The sequence below is a fragment of the Eucalyptus grandis genome, chromosome 6, assembly GCF_016545825.1.
Source record: "Eucalyptus grandis isolate ANBG69807.140 chromosome 6, ASM1654582v1, whole genome shotgun sequence".
NCBI lineage: Eukaryota > Viridiplantae > Streptophyta > Magnoliopsida > Myrtales > Myrtaceae > Eucalyptus > Eucalyptus grandis.
Window position 1 is genome coordinate 448,215 of NC_052617.1, and position 18,665 is coordinate 466,879.

Sequence of the window (18,665 nt, forward strand, 5' to 3'; positions counted from 1 at the left end):
GGAACTACCTTTAATTTATTATAATCAACATTATCATGTAAGCATGATTGACCATTAAGAAATGAAAACCTTCCTACCATAGATTAAGAAATGATCAGTCCAAGTGCAATCCTCTTACTAGAATTCTTGTCGCCCAGTCTGGTGGATCAAACCCAACTCAGGAAGCAAAAGACCATGGCTTCTTCACAGCCATACTCAGAAACAACGGCTAAGGGAGAGAGAGTCACAGCTCCGTATAGCTCTTGGAAGCCCCCCATCACCGCCGACGTCGTCTCTGGAGCCTCCAAAAGGCTCGGTGGCATCTCTGTTGATGGTGAAGGCTGTCTCATCACTTGAGTCCCGTCCTAATGAAGCAGGGTACACAACTACACGTACCATATATTTTTAATAAGAAGGACGCACTAATTAAACTGAGTATTGAGGCAGTATAGATGTGTAACGATTGTCAGGTTGTAATTTATATGGTTTTGTTAGATGAATGAGTCTCGAGAATTTTCGGGAGCTTACTGACTTATGGATAGTTATACTGGCTATTAGACGCTCTGTTCTTGTGAAAGAACCAGAAAAACCATGAGATGAACCTGTTGACATTACGCCGAAAGAGTTTGCAGTGCGGACAGCATGTCAGGAATATGGTGGTGGTGCTTTTTGCATTTCGGGAGATACTCTTGTTTTCTCGAATTACAGGGATCAAAGGCTGTACAAACAGTCCTTACACCTAAAAGGTAAGCTCGGTAGTTGCTGTAATGCTTGTTGAAGTTCTGCTTCCTGTGGGATTTTATATTGTAGTATTCAGTCTCTTCACAAGAAGTTTACACGTGGATTTGGTAGCTCCGTGCTTAGATCTTTAATGATGGGAGACATGTTGAGATACGATTGGAGAGGATAAAGAACTGAACTTGAAGCATTGAATATGCCTCTTTAGAAATGTTGCGGTGAAGTTCCTTTCCTATTTAATTTCTCCATTTCTGTAAAATACAGTTTTAGTTAACTTCTTGTAAGCGGTGACTCCGAGGGAAGCACGATTGCAATGAAATATTGTGGCCTGGAATTGACAAAACCACTTGGATTTTCCTAATTTGAGTTTTGCTTACCGGAGCCTTGTATTTTATGGAAGTTTTTATAGAGCAGTATGCCATTCATGAATGGGCATCACAATTCTCTGTGGTTATATACTCTGTTTCTCCTACAGAATCTCTTCCATTGCCAATTACTCCAGACTATGGGGGGCCTTCAGTTTGTTATGCAGATGGAGTTTTCGATAGTAGATTTGGCCGTTATGTCACTGTAAGGGAAGGTAAGTCACTCTTTTCAGGAGCTTATTTTGTTACTCATACTTATTGGGGACAATAAGACAGGAACTTTCCTGATTGGAAATAGATCAGCGTGAGAACAGTTTGAATCCAACCACTACGGTTGTAGCTATTGGCCTTGGTGAGAAGGATATACAAGGTAAATAATTGTCGGATGTGCCACATTAGTTGTTTGCTGCATTAATTTGTTCGCTACAGTACCAGAAACTTAGTGATTTCTTTTTTTCTTTTTCCATCCATTGTGTTTTTGTTTTATCGCATGGAATCTAGAGCCCAAAGTATTAATCAGTGGCAATGATTTCTATGCTTTTCCACGGATGGATCCAAAGGGTGACAAAGATAGCATAGATTGAGTGGGGTCATCCCAATATGCCATGGGACAAAGCAGAGCTCTGGGTTGGGTTCATCTCAGAGGCTGGGTATGGAGATTGATGTTCTTTTTGATCGCTTAACCTCCTCATGTCCATTAGCAAAGCCATTATCACTTACATTGTTGCAACAACTCTCATTTTTACAACAGATGTTGCAATGTGACCTTAGGTACACTGTCATAGTAGTTTGTATATGGAGTTTGAGAATACTCTAGAACATATCGAGGAATGCCAGGTAATATATTCTTTAGATAGAGTTTAGGTTTAGAGAGCCCTGGTGCATTGCCTAATAGGTAATTTTCTTATTTTTTAATACATAGAACTGACCATGATCACCATCTGTAACCATGTTGTTGAGCTTTGAGTGGTCGCGAAACCTTTCATCTCACGCGGCACATTAAACTTCTCACCTTAGCCTAGAACAGCCTGGCTAATGGTGAGTGTGAGCCCAGTGAGTTGCAATTTGTAGTACAGTACTTATTGCACTCTTTGCATTTTCCAGTTGGCTTAATCTGATCAACTCTTCATTGTTATTATTAAGACACATATGTAACCTTTTTCCTTATAATTTATCTGTGTGCTATATTCACATCATTGCCTTATCACATTGATTGTCTCAGTACTTCTATGCAGAGATTTTATAAGCGTCTCTGTGTTGCTGGTCATAATCCTAAACATGTGGAGTCACCAACTGAGCCTAAATGGTCTCCAGAAGGTACTTCTATTTTTTGGCTGCTGAATTAAATTTTGGAATTGCTGCAAAATTGATTTCTCATTCAATTATACATGTTCGTTTGTCACCTGATGTTATTCAATGCTGAAGAAATGCAAGGTTGTAATATTGCTGTGATGTGAATGAACAAGAAAGGAACATGATCCCCCAAAGCAATTATCGAATGGTAATTGGCCTATTCCGGATTTTAGCTAATCTGCCTGAAAATTAGGGTTTTCCGGATTATTATTTTTTTTTTTATTATGTTGCTTTCAGGATGATCTGAGTATGTTGTTCTTATTTTTACGTCTTGAAGGGATGATGTTCTCCAGTCTTTTTATTGGTATTTCCACGTTATAATGTCCTGCAAACATGTGTAGTCTACGATATGCATCTGGTTTTATCTGGTATGTCTCTGGTTAATGGTAAGGTGATTTATTTCCTTCATTTTTGTAATTTTTCTTCCTTTTCACCCTGCTCGGATGATTGAGTTCAGGCTAAAGATATTTTACAGTAGAAGTTGTGGGTATATAAATATTTCATGGAAAACATAAAATGAAATATCAAAGTTAAGTGGCTTGAAATTGTGGCAGATATTACATTGTGCTTTGAGTACGTGCAGGTGAACTATTTTTCATTACAGATAGACAAAATGGATTTTGGAATCTCTATAAGTGGGTAAGTACTTGTTATCTTAGCCCTGGACCGTCGGCATTCATGCTTATCAAATTTGAAAAGTCTAGATATTTTAGGTGCTTCATGTCATTAAAGATCTTTCATAGTGACCATGCCTTACTGTAGCCATTCCGAAGCGGCTTTTTAAAATGCTGATTTATACTGGAAATTTGATTGATCTCTTTAATTTCCATATCAAACTCCATAAGAATTCTGACTGCATCAGTGAAATAGTGTGGACTTTGGAGGTCACCCTGTGAAAACTATAAATGAGGAGAAATTATTATAGTCTAGGTTTTCTGCAGGTGACTGAGCCATTATTACATATTTGAGCCTTTTAGACTGCCATTTGTACGATAATAGCTTCATCAATCATGGTATTGGAAAGGAACTGATTTATATCTTCGATGTGCTTCATGATTCAACAGATTGAATCTGCAGATGAGGTCCTGCCTCTTTGTCCATTAAATGCTGAGTTTGCAAGGCCATTATGGGTTTTTGGCATGAATTCTTATGAAGTCATTCAGAGCAATGAACGGAAAACCCTGATTGCTTGCAGCTTCAGGTGAGATTTTTCTATGTGATGATCTAACATGTTAACATTATCCTTAAAGCAAATTATTGTATGATTTCTCATATAAATTTATTCAAAATCTGCACAAAGGCAGAGGGGAAGGTCTCATCTTGCTATTATTGATGTTCTTCAGAGTTCATTAGTGTCGCTCGACTTTCCATTCACGGACATACAAGACATAGTATGTTCAATACCTTCATTATGATGAGTTGCTGTAACTATTTTTCAAGCAGATGGTTGGGTAAATTGTGCACTTTCTGCTTTTATTATGATGAGTTGCTATAACTATTTTTCAAGCAGATGGTTGGGTAAATTGTGCACTTTCTGCTTTTGCAGACTGCAGGGAATAATTGCCTTTACATTGAGGGAGCGTCAGGAGTACTTCTAACATCTGTGGCTAAGGTGTTTGCAATACTTTACCTTAGTAATCTCCTCATATTTGATGCAGCGTGGACAGTGCTGCAGTAATTAGCATTTCCCATTGTCATCATGATTTTCTCTTGTTTATGGTCTGCAGGTGACTTTCAATGATGAGAGGTCAGAAGTGATTGATTTTCAGATAATATGGTCATCTTCACCTGACAGTCTGAAATACGACTATTATTTTAGCTTGCCAGAGCTGATTGAATTTCCAACCATGGTTCCTGGTCAAAATGCTTATGCATACTTCTATCCTCCATCTAATCATTTTTATCAAGCTAGTGAGGAAGAAAAGCTTCCACTGCTGTTAAAAGGCCATGGTACTGGAAAATTTGCAACTCAGAACCTGTCATACTCGAATTTACCTTGCCAACTCTATATTCTTTCATGGGAAATTTGTACCACCAGTGTTTTCGTATAGATCTACTTATAAATAAGTGTTTATGTAATCATACTTAAAATTGCACAGGAGGACCAACGCATGAAACATGAGGGGTTTTAAACCTGAGTATTCAGTACTGGACTAGCAGAGGATGGGCCTTCATGGATGTCAATTACGGTGGAAGCACTGGTTTGTCTCTAAAAGCAAAGTTTCTGCTTCATATCTTTCTCTTGATTTCTGCAAAACTTGTTTTCCGACTTTGGTTGGTAATGAAGCACCAATATTATTTCAACAGCGCTATATCTTATTCTCACCAATTCCTCATTGAGTTGGTCAACATAAATGGCTGCAAAATGTTGCTAGCTTTGGCCCATCATTTAACTGATCTGCTTCATTGCTACTGAAAAATGTCATAAAATTTTTGTTCAAGGTTATGGCAGAGAATTCATAGAGCGGCTATTGGGTTGCTGGGGTATAGTTGATGTTGATGACTGTTGTAGTTGTGCTCAATTTTTGGCAGGCAACCTTCAGTTAGTGCTTATTGGGTTGTGGAATACTATAACTATTTCAGTATGGTGAAGTTGCTTTTGTCATCCAGGTGGAAAGTAGAAAAGTGGATGACAATCGTCTATGCATCACTGAAGTCTCTGCTGGTGGGTATACGACCTTAGCTGCCCTAGCATTTAGAGAAACTTTCAGAGCTGGAGCATCACTCTATGGTGTCATGGTGTGGGTTCATTTACTTTATAGTCAGTTTCAGAATAGTTAAATTCACCATTCGGCACCAATGTTGGGGAACTGGCTAATTTCTTGGGCGCCAGAGGGAGGTCGTTTTTATCTTACCCTGACAAAGCCTACAAACATCTGAAAGAGCTACGGACTATAACATAATCATTGATCATTTTTGGTGACTCTCTTGTTGCTGGTGAATGATATAAAGCATCTTCATTGCGTCTTGCTATTAAATGGATCTCCTGGAAAGTCTACTGGCAATAGCTGACTGTTAAGAACATTAATATTATGATCTAGGAACTATCATAAGGCAAATTTTCATAACAGTTTGACACTGTGCATCAATCGTAGTTGGTGTTTACTTGGAAGTCGGGATACTTAAATTTCCTCATTTCATTTGGTACATCTGGAGATTCATTTGTAAACTCATCATTATTTTATGGAAAGAATTTTCACAATGTTATATAAAGATACTTTTCAATCGGTTATTTTGATGAACAGGTTGCTGATTAGAACATGTTGAAAGCAGAACCACACAAATTTGAATCTCATTACCTGGACAATTTTGTTGGTAATTTAGATGAGCTTTCGTGTGTGATTCATCTCTACTCAGATAAGTCCTTACACTGATCCTCCATTCGTTGCACTACAGTATCTGAGAAGGATTGGCTACGAGAGATCGCCCATAAATTCTGTTGAGAAATTTTCTTGCCCCATAATTCTATTTCAAGGGTTGGAAGACAAGGTACGCAAGCCATACTCTTTCCGATGGTTCCCCGCCCCTCTCCTATTGCTCCCCAAGAATTTGAGAAAGTAAAGAAAGAAAGGAAAGGGGATAAAAAGTCCAGTGTCAAAACGAGGGTCCTCTTTTAATGTCCTAATGTATAAAAAGTAGTGTCAGATGAGTTTGACAATCTCTTTTCGATTGGTAAGTAAATGGTCATCGGTGGCCTTCAGATTGTTTATCACATCTCTGGCATTTCAACAACTTTGCTGCTCAGCGGTTTGGCAATTATCTAATATCTACTACCTCTTGCAGGTGGTACCGCCAGATCAGGCTCGCAAAATTTATGCGGCATTGAAGCAGAAAGGTCTGCCTGTTGCGTTAGTGGAATACGAAGGTGAGCAGCATGGTTTTCGCAAGGTATTGTTCTTCTTGAGTCTTACATAAGCAAAAGTCATTTGTCGTGTGTGCGACGCAGGAAATTGACATGCAATGTTACGCAGGCTGAAAATATCAAATTCACTTTGGAACAACAAATGCTGTTTTTTGCACGTTTGGTAGGACTCTTTGATGTTGCCGATGAGATCACACCAATCAAAATTGATAACCTTGACTGAGCTTGTCCCGTGAAGGTAGTGATTGTTAGAAGTATGCCCTAAAATTAATTAACTAATTAAAAAAAAAAAAATTTAAAGCTTCATGCATGTACACGAAGGTTGCTGACCATTATGCAAGATGGATGGTCATGCAACGGTCATGCTCGTGCATGAGCGGTTGCTCATGCACGATCGTGTGCTTTGGACGATCAGCAACGGTTGCTGATCGTCCATCGATCAGCAACCGTTGCTGGTCGGTTTTTCTATAAAAACCATTGAGGGACAAGAGAAAAAGGGCTGCTGGAAATTGGAAAAGTGTGCGTGTGTTCTTGTGTCTTTGAGACACGAGGAAGAGAAACAATTCTCTCGTTCGGGCCGTGAGTATTATACATCAAGAATACAACGGATTCTTTCCACGTGATTGCTAGCACGATCGAAGTTGTGGATATCCGAAAGTTCTCTCTTCTGTTCGACGTTCGTAGTTGGTGTGTCTGAACTAGAGGTCCGACGCTTATGGGACTCGTACTGTAGAACATCCGAACTGACTTGTTTCAAAGCGCGCTTCGAGAGGTATTTCGTTTAACTTCCTTTTATGTTTAGATTTTTTATTAAAACGCACGGACAACACCTTAGGAGAATCATGTGTAAAATATATCTTTGTTTCCGCTACGTTTATTTCGTTAATTTTTCTTATACATGATTCATGAAAACCCAACAGTGATCTCTCCCTATTGCTAGTAAATTTATGGCATCTAGAGGACTGAAACCTTGCTTTCTACTGTCTGCAATTGTTAATCACAAGATGCTGTGCTGCGCATGACTTTGGAATGTCCATGCGCATTGTTTTATGTCCATCAGGCTTTCATAAATGGCCAGATTGCAAGTATGAGAACTGGCTTCATAATTAAATCACGTCAATTGCCCATTATGCTTAAGTATGACGGCCAATTTTGCGTGACGTTCTATTTTTCACTAAGCACAAATTGAGTTCGCTTTTGTTATTGCAGAATGGGCTACTGGTACCAGCAGGCTGCAACAAGTCCGTGTCCTTTGCGGTGCCCAACTTTGTATCACCCGTTTAGGATACTGCACCAGATGCAGTATTGATCTGTAGTTAAATTCGGAAGCTGGTGAAAAAGAAAAAAAAAAAGAACTGCAAAATGAAATCTGAACTTTGAAGTAGGAGTTTCAATATAGTTGGCGTTGTAACTTTGGTGTGTCATAAGACCATTTTATTTTGGATTTCGGGTACCCAATAAGGCAAAGGGGGCGAAACTTCCAGTTGGGTCATTCCAAACAGGATCAACTTCACATATCATCAAACATATAATATTCTTGTGAAGATTTTGGTTGTTTCAATACCGTGATGTGTCTTGATGTTTGAGTTTTTGGTATCCTGCTTCTTGTCCTTTATCACACGGCATGTATAAGCTCAGTTTCAACGGAAAACAAGAGCTTCAACTTGTAATTTCTAGACGAAGACTTCGTCAAGTTAGACGGCTGATCTAGGGTGTGCATGCAAACGTTTCTGTTTCTCTTGGTTTCTGTTCTTTTGTTCCCCGGAACAAAAAAAAGAACAGAAACCTGTTCTTGCGCCACATTGTTTTTGTTCCCGGGAATAAAAACTTAGCCCGGGAATGGTTTGGGAACAGAAACAAGAAGCAAAAAAAAGTTGCTTCTTGTTCCCGGGAACAATTGCTAGAAACAAGCTAATTTTCTTTTTTTTTCTTTTCTTGCCGCGACCACCATGAACCGCACGGAGCCACCGCCCGCCGCCGCCGCTGCCGCCGGTCGCTGCTGCCGCCGCCGGTCGCCGCCGCCGGTCGCCGCCGCCGCGCCGGTCGCCGCCGCCGCGCCGGTCGCCGGACCCTCCGCCGCCGCCGATCGCCTCCGCCGCCGGTCGCCGGACGCCTCCGCCGCCCGGTCGCCGGCCGCCGCCGCCGCCGCCCGATCACTGCCGCCGCCGCGCGGTCTCCGACCTCCGCCGTCGCCGCTGCCGCCGCCGTCTCAGCCTCCGCCTCCGTCCGCCGTCGCCGCCGCCTCCGTCCGCCGGTCGCCGCCGCCTCCGTCCGCCGGTCGCCGTCGCCGGCCCGCCAGCCACCCCGCACGACCGCCGGCCGGCGGCGGGGGAGGCGGCGGCATTCTCTCGGCAAGATTAAAAAATGAATAAATACAAAAAAAGAAATTGTTGCGTTATCAAACGCATTTCTATTCTTTTTCTATTCCCAGAGTAGAAATTTTGTGTCGTTATCAAACGGGTTCTTTTACTCGAAATTGTTCTCCGGAGCGAAAATAGAAAAGAACCATTTCTGAAAAAAAACTCTTCCCCGGAACAGAAACGTTTGCATGCGCTACCCTATAGTAATCTTTATGGTGGGCTTTTCTTTCCCTTTTCCTGTTCGGGTGGAAGCATGGAAATATAAAGAAATCAACTTGCGCGAGATTTATGATAGATTGCGTGAAGTCAAGAATGAAGACCTTTATGTAAAGAGCTTACTGAGTGCTAGCAGACATATTAAAAGGAAAAGATTATGGGCACCTAGAAAAATTTCTTCTCCATCAAATGCTTTGATTGTCGTGGAGCAAATAGGCGCGACGGTTTTTGAATAGTAAAACATTAGTTATAAGTAAAGCACATTGTAAGCAAGCCACGGAAAAACAAAGTGAGCTTTTAGATTTATGGTGGGCTGCGTGAACTCAAGAACGAAAACCTTATTAAATAGTAGCAGGCACATAGAAAGGAAAAGATTGTGGGCATCTAGAAAGATTTCTTCTCTATTAAATGCTTAGATTGTGTGTTGATGACATTAGAATCAGAATGAATGACAGTATTGGGAGAACATTGACTGGTATGAGACACATCCCAAAGTTAAAGAAAAGACCGATTTTCTCAATTGCCTTTGAATTAGTTGAGTATTGGTTTACTTTTTTTTTTTGGTTGGTTAGTGTTGGTTTACTTTATATGGTGAAGATTTTGAGGGCTACTTGAGGAGTCCTACTAGTAGTGGCTTGTATGAGTTCTAAGAGAAGATAATGATCTTTGCTATTAAAACGGTAGATGCGTTTGATTGAGATTTAAATTGTGGTATATGGGTTTAGGACACATAAAAGAGAAGCCTAAAGGTTTTGACTAAGAGAAATGTGTTTTTTGATCATATGACTAAGAAATTGAATGTATACAGATATTGTGATTCAAGCAAACAGCAAACAAAGCAATCCAAAACGACTGTCAAATAAATCCCAAAGATTGCTAAGTTGATTTACATTGATGATCGCAGACTAAGCTTCTTTCTAGGAAAATCGTCAAATTTTGACCGGGTTCCCTTACTTTATTTTCACCACATGTGTCTAATGACATTGGGGGTTAAGTTCTCAACCTAATTTTGATGGTACACTTTTCCCGAGTATCCTTTCGCTTTTAAGGTCTCCGATTATGGAAGCACAAATATTAGGGCAGCGCACGATGCTCGTTTGACTGACCAACAAGCCAATCCTTTATGCCTAGATTCAAGGATCAAGTTAGGTTTGAGTCTTTCATTAACAACGTTGAACAAAACTTGTCCAACTTTAGGTGATGGAATGTATTCTTCTGTCATCACCCAAGACCAAACAAAGGGGAGGAAGAAAGACATGGTATGATGTTATGAAGAGAAATCTAAAAGGCTTTCCTCTTGCGATACATCTGATTTTTAATTCAGGCTCATCGAAAGCATGAGTTTTGTCAACCTTGGTAAGTGAAAGAACAGATCGAGAATGGCGTAAGCAACACTGAATCCAATCGATTACAAAGCCCTGTATCATTTCCAGAAGGACCAGCCTCTAGGAAGCCCAGAAGTCATCCGTGTATGTGTGCTAGATTTGGGGCTCCATTCATCTCAATCCCAGCATACCCTTGCCATGATCTCTTAAGAGTTTCGCCCGAAAGATATGGGCTCTAATTTCTTCTATCCTTTTGTATTATTAAAGTGCAAAGGCGACTAACTTGTTGCGGCATGCTGTTAACAGTAGCCCTTTCTGTGATGATAAAGGCGGATTCAAATCACGCAAAAAGCCATGAAGCTCAATAGAACCAAAAGTGCACAATTGCAGCTGGAATGCGATGATCAAATCAATTTCAAGAATGAGGGGCAATTCGACCATCATATTCAACCATGACAGGTAATTGATGCCATTGCATCATTAAGCCAATTCTCATACTTGGAATCTGGCCAAGTATACAAGCAGGATGGACATACAATGATGTGCATGGACAGTCCAAAGTCATGCACCAGCACAACAACGCGTGATTAACAATTGCAGACAGTAGGAAGCAAGGTTCCAATTCATCTCTAAGATGCCAATAGATTACTTACAATAGAAGAGCGATCACTACCTTGGTGAGACAAGCTCAGTCAAAGTTATCAATTTTGATCGGCGTGATCTCATCGGCAACATCAAAGTGTCCTACCAAACGTGCAAAAAACAGCATCTGTTGTTCCAATGTGAATTTGATATTTTCCGCCTGCGAAACATTGCACGTCAATTTCCCGCATTGCGCACACAACAAATGACTTCTTTATGTAAGACTCACAAAGAACAATACCTTGCGAAAACCATGCTGCTCGCCTTCGTATTCCACTAATGCAATAGGCAGACCTTTCTGCTTCAGTGCTGCATAAATTTTGCGAGCCTGATCTGGCGGCACCACCTGCAAGATGTAGCAGATAATTGCCAAAACGCCAGGCATCCAAGTTGTTAGAATGCCAGAGATGTAAAGAGAAATATCTTGAGGCCGTTGATGAAATTTTATTTATCAAGTGAAAAGAGAAGTCAAACTTATCTGATGCAATTTCATAAATGAGGAAATTAGACGACCCTAATTTTGACACTGGACTTATTCCCCCTTCTTCATTCTATACTTCTCTCTTGATTTTTGGGGAGTAAAACTAGAGAGGCAGGGGACCATTGGAAAGAGCATGACTTGCGTACCTTGTCTTCCAACCCTTGGAATAGAATTATGGGGCAAGAAAACTTCTCAACAGAATTTATAGGTGATCTCTCGTAATAATCCTTTTCAGATCCTGTAGTGCAATGAATGGATGATTGGTATAAAGACTTATCTGACGTGAGATGAAACATGCACCAAAGCTTATTTGAATTACCAACAAGTTTTTCTAGGTCATGAGATTCAAATTTGTGTGTTTCTGCTATCAACATGTTCAAATCAGCAACCTGTTCATCAAAATAACCGACGGAAAAATACCCTTTGTCAATGTTGTGAAAATTGCATTGAAATTGCAGCAAATAATGATGAAATTATAAACGAATCTTTAGTCAATGTGAAAATTAAAGTATCCCAAATTCCAAGTAAACACCAACTACGACCAATGCATAGTGCCAAACTGTATGAAAATACACAGTTCGCTAGTTCATAGATCCCTACACTAATGTTCTTAATAGTCAGCTCTTGCCAGTAAACTTTCCTGGAGATCCATTTGATAGCAAGACACGATGAAGATACTATATATTTTTCACTAGCTAGAAGAATGTCACCAAGAATGATTGATGATTATATTACAGGTATTAATCTCCAGAGTCCAGAGCTCTTTCAGATGTTTGTGTGCTTTGTCAGGGTAAGATAGGAACGATCTCCCCCTGGTGGCCCCAGAAAGAAGCCAGTTTCCTGGTATTGGTGCCAAATGGTAAATTTAACTATTCTGAAACTGGCTACAAAGTAAATGAACTCACGCCATAGAGGGAGGCCCCAGCTTTGAAAGTTTCTCTAAATGCTAGAGCAGCTAAGGTTGTATACCCACCAGCAGAGCTTCCAGTGATGCATAGACGATTGCCATCCACCTTTCCGCTTTCCACCTGGATGATAAAGCAACTTCACCATACTGAAATAGTTCCAGCATGCTATTACCCAAGGAGCACTAACAGAACTACCGAGTTGAAAGTCACCTACCAAAAATTTAGCGCAACTACAACAGTCATCAACATCAACTATACCCCAGCGACCCGATAGCCGTTCTCTGAATTCTCTGCCATAACCTTGAACAAAAAATTTTGTACCATTTTTCAGTTGCAATGATGAAGATCAATTAAATGACGGGCCAAAGCTAGCAACGTTTGTAGCCATTTACGTCAATAAAACTCCATGAGGAATTGGCGAGAATAATGCATAGGGCTGTTGAGATAATAACGGTGCTTCATCACCATCCAAAGTTGGAAAACAAGTTTCGCAGAAATCAACAGAAAGATATGAAGCAGAAAGAGTTCTTGTTTGGAGACAAACCAGTGCTTCCACCGTAATTGACATCCACAAAGGCCCATCCTCTGCTAGTCCAGTACTGAACACTGAGGTTTAAAACTCCTCGTGTTTCACTCGTAGGCCCTCCTGTGCAGTTTTAAGCAAAATTACATAAACGCTTATGAATAACCAGTTCTATACGATTAGGCATTGATGCATGACAATGCTGCTTGAAACAATTAATTGCTAGTTCCTCCTGCCAATTTTTCCCCCTTTATTTATGGTTTTTTTTTGAGGGGGCGCGGTATCAGTTATATTTAGAATGGGTGTGAAAAACAGAATGGCAAAAAGAGGGAGTGCCAAGATCAGACTTTTGACTTGAACCTCTGATACCATGTTGAATAATCACTTTTGAGAAAGCTTAAATTGTTAAGAAACATGCCATGAATGTATACCAAGCATGTATGTCATTGAGAGTGTCAAGCAATCATTAAAATCCATTGCACAATATGACTTGAGAAGCGCAAAACTGAATATACCATATCAAACTAATTTTGAAAATGTAAGTGCCCTTAAATTGGTCACATCTTCATTCAGCATCAGTTGTATATACTGACTTGTTTTGTGCATCTATTATATTTAAAATTAATGCCAGTTACTTATATTTAGTCTGAAAAATCACTAATCAATCAAGATTACAGGAAAATAAAGACTTACTTTGACAAGTAAGGTCAATTTATGATCCTTGTGAACAGAAATATAGGCACAAATTTCCCATGAAAGAATATATAGTTGGCAAGGTGAATTGAAATATGACAGGAACTGAGCTGCAATTATTGAAGTACCATGGCTTTTTAACAACAGTGGAGGCTTTTCTTCCTGACTAGCTTGATAAACATGATTAGATGGAGGATAGAAGTTTGCATAAGCATTTTGACCAGGAACTTCAGTTGGAAATTCAATCAGCTCTGGCAAGCTGAAATAAGACTGATACTTGAAACTGTCTGGTGCAGAGGACCATAGAATCTGAAAATCAATGACTTCTGACTTTTCATCATTGAAAGTCACCTGCAGACAATAAAAAAAGGCAAATTATAACAACAATGAGAAACACTAATTACTGCAGCACAGTCCACACTTCACTAAATATGAGGAGATTACTACAGTAAAGTATTGCAAGCACCTTAGCCACAGATGTTGGAAGAACTCCTGATGCTCCCTCAACATATAGGCAATTGTTTCCTGAAGTCTGCAAAAGAAGAATGTGCTCAATATACCAATCCATCAGCTTAAAAAAATTAGTAATAGCAATTCTTCATAAAGAAAGTATTGAACATACTATGTCTTCTATGTCTGTGAATGGAATGTCAAGCAATGATAATGAGCTCTGAAGAACATCAATAATTGCAAGATGAGACCTTCCCCTCTGCCTGCAAGCAGATTCTAAATAATTGATATGAAGAATCATACAATAATTTGTATTTCGATAATGTTAACACCTTAGATCATCACATGGAAGAAAGCTCACCTGTAGCTGCAAGCAATCAGGGTCTTCTGTTTGTCGCTCTGGATAACTTCATAAGAGTTCATACCGAAAACCCATAATGGCCTAGCAAACTCAGCATTTAACGGATAAAGAGGCAGGACCTCATTTGTAGATTCAATCTGTTGAATCATGAAGCACATAAAAGATACAATTCAGTTCCTTTCCAACCACATCATTGATAATGCTATGACTGTATAAGTGGCAGTTGAAAGAGATCGCATATGTAACAATGATTCAATCACCTGCAGAAAGCCTACAACTAAAATAATTTCTCCTCTTTTATAATTTTCACGGGGTGACATCCAAAAGCTATACTATTTGACCAATGCAGTGTAAGTCTGTATGGAGTTTGATATGGAAATTAAAGAGACCAACCATAATTACGGCATAAATCAACATGTAGAAAACCTGCTTTGGAACGGTTACCATAAGGAATGGTCACTATGAAAGATCTTCAATGACATGAAGCACCTAAAATATCTAGACCATTCAAAGTTGATAAGCATGAACTGCAATGGCCCAGGATTAAGATCTTACCCACTTATAGAGATTCCAAAATCCATTCTGTCTATCTGTAATGAAAAATAGTTCACCTGCATGTGTTCAAAGCACAATGTGATGTCTAGCACAATTTCAAGTCACTTCACTATGAAATTTCTTTCTACGTTTTCACTGAGACAGTACTTGTCCACAGCTTCTAATGTAAAATGGCTTTAGCATGCCAGACTCAATTATCCAAGCAGAGTGAGAAGGAAGAAAATTCACAAAAATGTTGGATATAGATCACCTCACGAGTAAGCAGAGACATACCAGATGACTCCATATACATATCATGGATAATACATGATTAAGGGACATCATAAGATGAAAATACCAATAGAAAAAACTGTAGTGTCATTTTTTTTCAACTCGTTAAAAAAAAGACCAACATGCTCAGATCATCATGAAAGCAACATAAAAAAGAAATTCATCAAGGTGACCCTTATTTGTTATTCAGGCAGATCAGCTAGAATTGGGAATAAGCTATTTACATTTTCATTTATTTTCGGGGATTGGGCTCCTTTTTTGTTCATTCACAACACAGTAATACTAGATCTTACATTTCTTCAGCATCAAAGAACATCCAGTGACAAATGGACTTGTACCATTGAATGAGAAATCAATTCGCACCACTCAGTAATTTTGATCTGAGCCAAAAGACAGAAGTACCTTTTGGAGACCATTTAGGCTCAGTTGGTGACTCAACATGTTTAGGATCACGACCAGCAACACAGACACGCTTATAAATATCTCTGCATGTAAGTATTAAGAAAATCAACAAGACAAGGCAATGATGTGAATAAAGCACATTAATAAATTATAAGGAAAGGTTACAAGTGTGTCTTAAGAATCACAAGGAAGAGTTGATCAGCCTAAGCCAACCAGAAAATGCAAAGATTGCAATAAGTAATGTATCACAGTTGAAATTCACTTGGCTCATACATGCCACTAGCCAAATTTTGTTCAAGGCTAAGGTAACAAGTTCAACGTGCAGCATGGTTACAGATGGAAATTACAGTCACTTCTCTGTATTAAAACACATGGAAATTATGTGATAGGAAATGCACTAGGGTCTTCAAACATCAACACTATCCAAAAATGGATAGTGTTCTAAAATTTATTGATATAATCTGAAGTTTTCTTACACTACATATATGAACTACTAAAACAGTGCACATAAGGTCACATCGGAATAACAGGTTTAAGGGGACTCTCATATTAGCATTTATTTGTTTAAACAACCCATGTCTGTCGAACAAGTGAAAGAATTGTTGCAACTAAGTCAAAAGTAAATTTGAAATTCAAGAATGTAAGCAACAATGGCTTTGTTAATGGACATCAATCTCCATACCCGGCCTCCGAGATGTACCCAACCCAGAGCTCTGTTCTGTCCCATGGCATATTGGGATGACCCCACTCGATCCATGCTATCTTTTCATTCTTTGGATCCATCCGTGGAAAAGCATAGAAATCATTGCCACTGATAAATACTTTGGGCTCTAAATTGCACCCAAAAAAAAAAAAAAAAAAAAACACACAAAATGGAGGGAGAAAAAAAGAGAAGAAATCAGTAAGTGTCTGGTACTATAGTGAACAAATTAACGTAGCAAACAACTAATCTGGCACGTCCAGCAATCATTTACCTTGTATATCCTTCTCACCAAGGCCAACAGCTACAACCATTGTGGTTGGATTCAAACTGTCCTCACGCCGATCTATATATATCCATGTAAAAGCAATTGGGTAAGCATCTGTCTTATAGTCTCTGACAAATAGGAGCAATAAAATAAGCACCTGAAAAGAGTGACATACCTTCACTTACGGTGACATAACGGCCAAATCTACTATCGAAAACTCCATCTGCATAACAAACTGAAGGCCCACCATAGTCTGGAGTAATTGGCAATGGAGGAGAATCTGTAGGAGATACAGAGTACAACAACAGAGAATCACTGATGCTTATTGATGAACGGCATACTGCTCCATAAAAAATTCGATAAAACACAAGGCTTCATTAAGCGAATCATAAAAACCACAACATGTCATTGCAAGTATGCTTCCATAGGAGTCACCGCTCACGATAACTGTATTCTATAGACTAAGGAGAAATGAAAGAAAGGAATTTTACCACAACATTTCTAAAGTGGCATATTTATGCTTCAACTTCTTTTATTTTCCCCCTCCAATCGTATCTTAACGTGTCTACCATCAATTAAGATCTAAGCATGGAGCTTCCAATCCATGCATAAATTTCTTAATGAAGAGACTGAAAACTACAATTTAAAATCCCACTCTTGACCGTGCATTACAGCCACTGCTGAGCTTACCTTTGAGGTGTAAGGACTGCTTGTATAGCCTCTGATCCTCGTAATTCGAGAAAACAAGAGTATCCCCCGAAATGCTAAAAGCACCCCCGCCATATTCCTGACACAGAGTCCTCACTGCAAACTCTTTCGGCGTGATGTCAACAGGCTCATCTCCCGGTTTTTCCGGTTCTTTCACAAGAACAGAGCGTCTAACAGCCAACATAACCATCCATAAGTCAGTACACTCCTGAAAAATCTCGAGACTCATTCGCATGACAAAACCATAAGGATAACAACCCGACAATCGTTCCGTATCCACGAAAGCATCATTCCAGCACCAATTCACAATACCCAGAAACCGAACATTGCCCGAACACTCAGTTTAATTGGTTTATTCTTTATATCACGAAAAATGGTGAGTGGAGTTACGTACCCCGATTCACTAGGACGGGACTCGAGCCAGAGGAGGCGGCCGTCGCCGTCGACGGAGATGCCATCGAGCCTCTTGGAGGCGCCGGAGACAACGTCGGCGGTGATGGGGGACTTCCAAGAGCCATACGGAGCCGTACGGGCCGAAACTTCCATTTGGGTCATTCCAAACAGGATCAACTTCACATATCATCAAACATATAACATTCTTGTGAAGATTTTGGTTGTTTCAATACTGTGATGTGTCTTGATGTTTGGGTTTTTGGTATCCTGCTTCTTGTCCTTTATCACCCGGCATGTATCATAAGCTCAATTTCAACAAAAAACAAGAGCTTCAAGTTGTTATTTCTAGACGAACCAAGACTTTGTCAAGTTAGATGGCTGATCTATAATAATCTTTATGGTGGTTTTTTCTTTCCGTTTTTCTGTTCTGGTGGAAGCATGTGATATGTTAGGTGTTGAAGTCTCCTGCTTCTAGAAAGTCGACGGGAGTTCCATCCTTCCGCCATTTTTTTCAACTAAATATTTTGCTGACGCCGAGTGCTGAGATAAAATAATAAGTACAGAGTCAGATTTTGCAATCATCAGCAAGTTCTTTTCGCCCTTTTTAGAGTCTTTTTTCAGAATTCTTCAACGTACCATCACTTTCGCAATTCGATTATGAGTCGATGCTGAAGATTTTGCAACCGGGTTTGTGCCAAAACATGCAGGACACATTCAAGAACTCACGAAAAGTGCAGAGGGAAGTATTGGGGATGTATCATACTCTGCATTCAGGTTGCTAGATTGGTAGGTATAGCAACAAACGCAGCGTGAATAATCAAATCCCCAAGCCGAACTGTTGGATCGATTAGTCAAACAGGGAATATCATCACATGGTCTAAATCACATGTTCACACGGGCAGTGTCTGATAGGACATTTCTATGACATGGTTTCATCTCCCTGATTAAGATGAGGATGGACGGTCTGCAGATTTTCACCTGCACACTGCACCCCTTAGTGGGTTGCTCCATAATCCCCAACTCCGAGGAGCCTCTGCTCCAGGTTTGCTATGCTTAGGCCGCGAAACAATAAATCCTCAGTTGGCGGTTTAGTTAAGCGCGTTAGAGATCTTT

General features: G+C 39.8%; 1 protein-coding gene and 1 pseudogene across 1 annotated transcript; one reads left to right on the top strand and one right to left on the bottom strand.

Moving 5' to 3' along the window:
• Positions 1-90: 90 nt before the first annotated feature.
• LOC104431367 lies at positions 91-7,855 on the top strand (annotated as a pseudogene).
• A 2,765-nt stretch (positions 7,856-10,620) lies between these two features.
• LOC104430423 lies at positions 10,621-17,909 on the bottom strand. Its single transcript, XM_039314222.1, has 18 exons — positions 17,554-17,909; positions 17,142-17,329; positions 16,627-16,731; positions 16,458-16,529; positions 16,166-16,313; positions 15,484-15,566; positions 14,812-14,867; positions 14,257-14,393; positions 14,068-14,158; positions 13,912-13,977; positions 13,574-13,796; positions 12,774-12,875; positions 12,444-12,529; positions 12,227-12,349; positions 11,641-11,710; positions 11,468-11,559; positions 11,082-11,186; positions 10,621-11,000 (listed from the first exon to the last, which is right to left on the bottom strand). Exons 1-18 carry the CDS (start codon positions 17,712-17,714, stop codon positions 10,887-10,889), a joined length of 2,022 nt encoding a protein of 673 aa, XP_039170156.1. The 5' UTR covers positions 17,715-17,909; the 3' UTR covers positions 10,621-10,886.
• Between the last annotated feature and the right edge of the window lie 756 nt (positions 17,910-18,665).

Bases quoted from the DNA above. Each gene is read 5' to 3' on its own strand.
- LOC104430423 (XM_039314222.1), bottom strand. From the start codon at position 17,714: ATGACCCAAATGGAAGTTTCGGCCCGTACGGCTCCGTATGGCTCTTGG. The intron at 13,978-14,067 runs GTATGTTCAATA...CTTCTTTTGCAG, and splicing joins TCACAGACATAGAAGACATA to ACTTCAGGAAACAATTGCCT. The intron at 12,876-13,573 runs GTACTTCAATAA...AAAACTGCACAG, and splicing joins ACTGTTGTTAAAAAGCCATG to GAGGGCCTACGAGTGAAACA.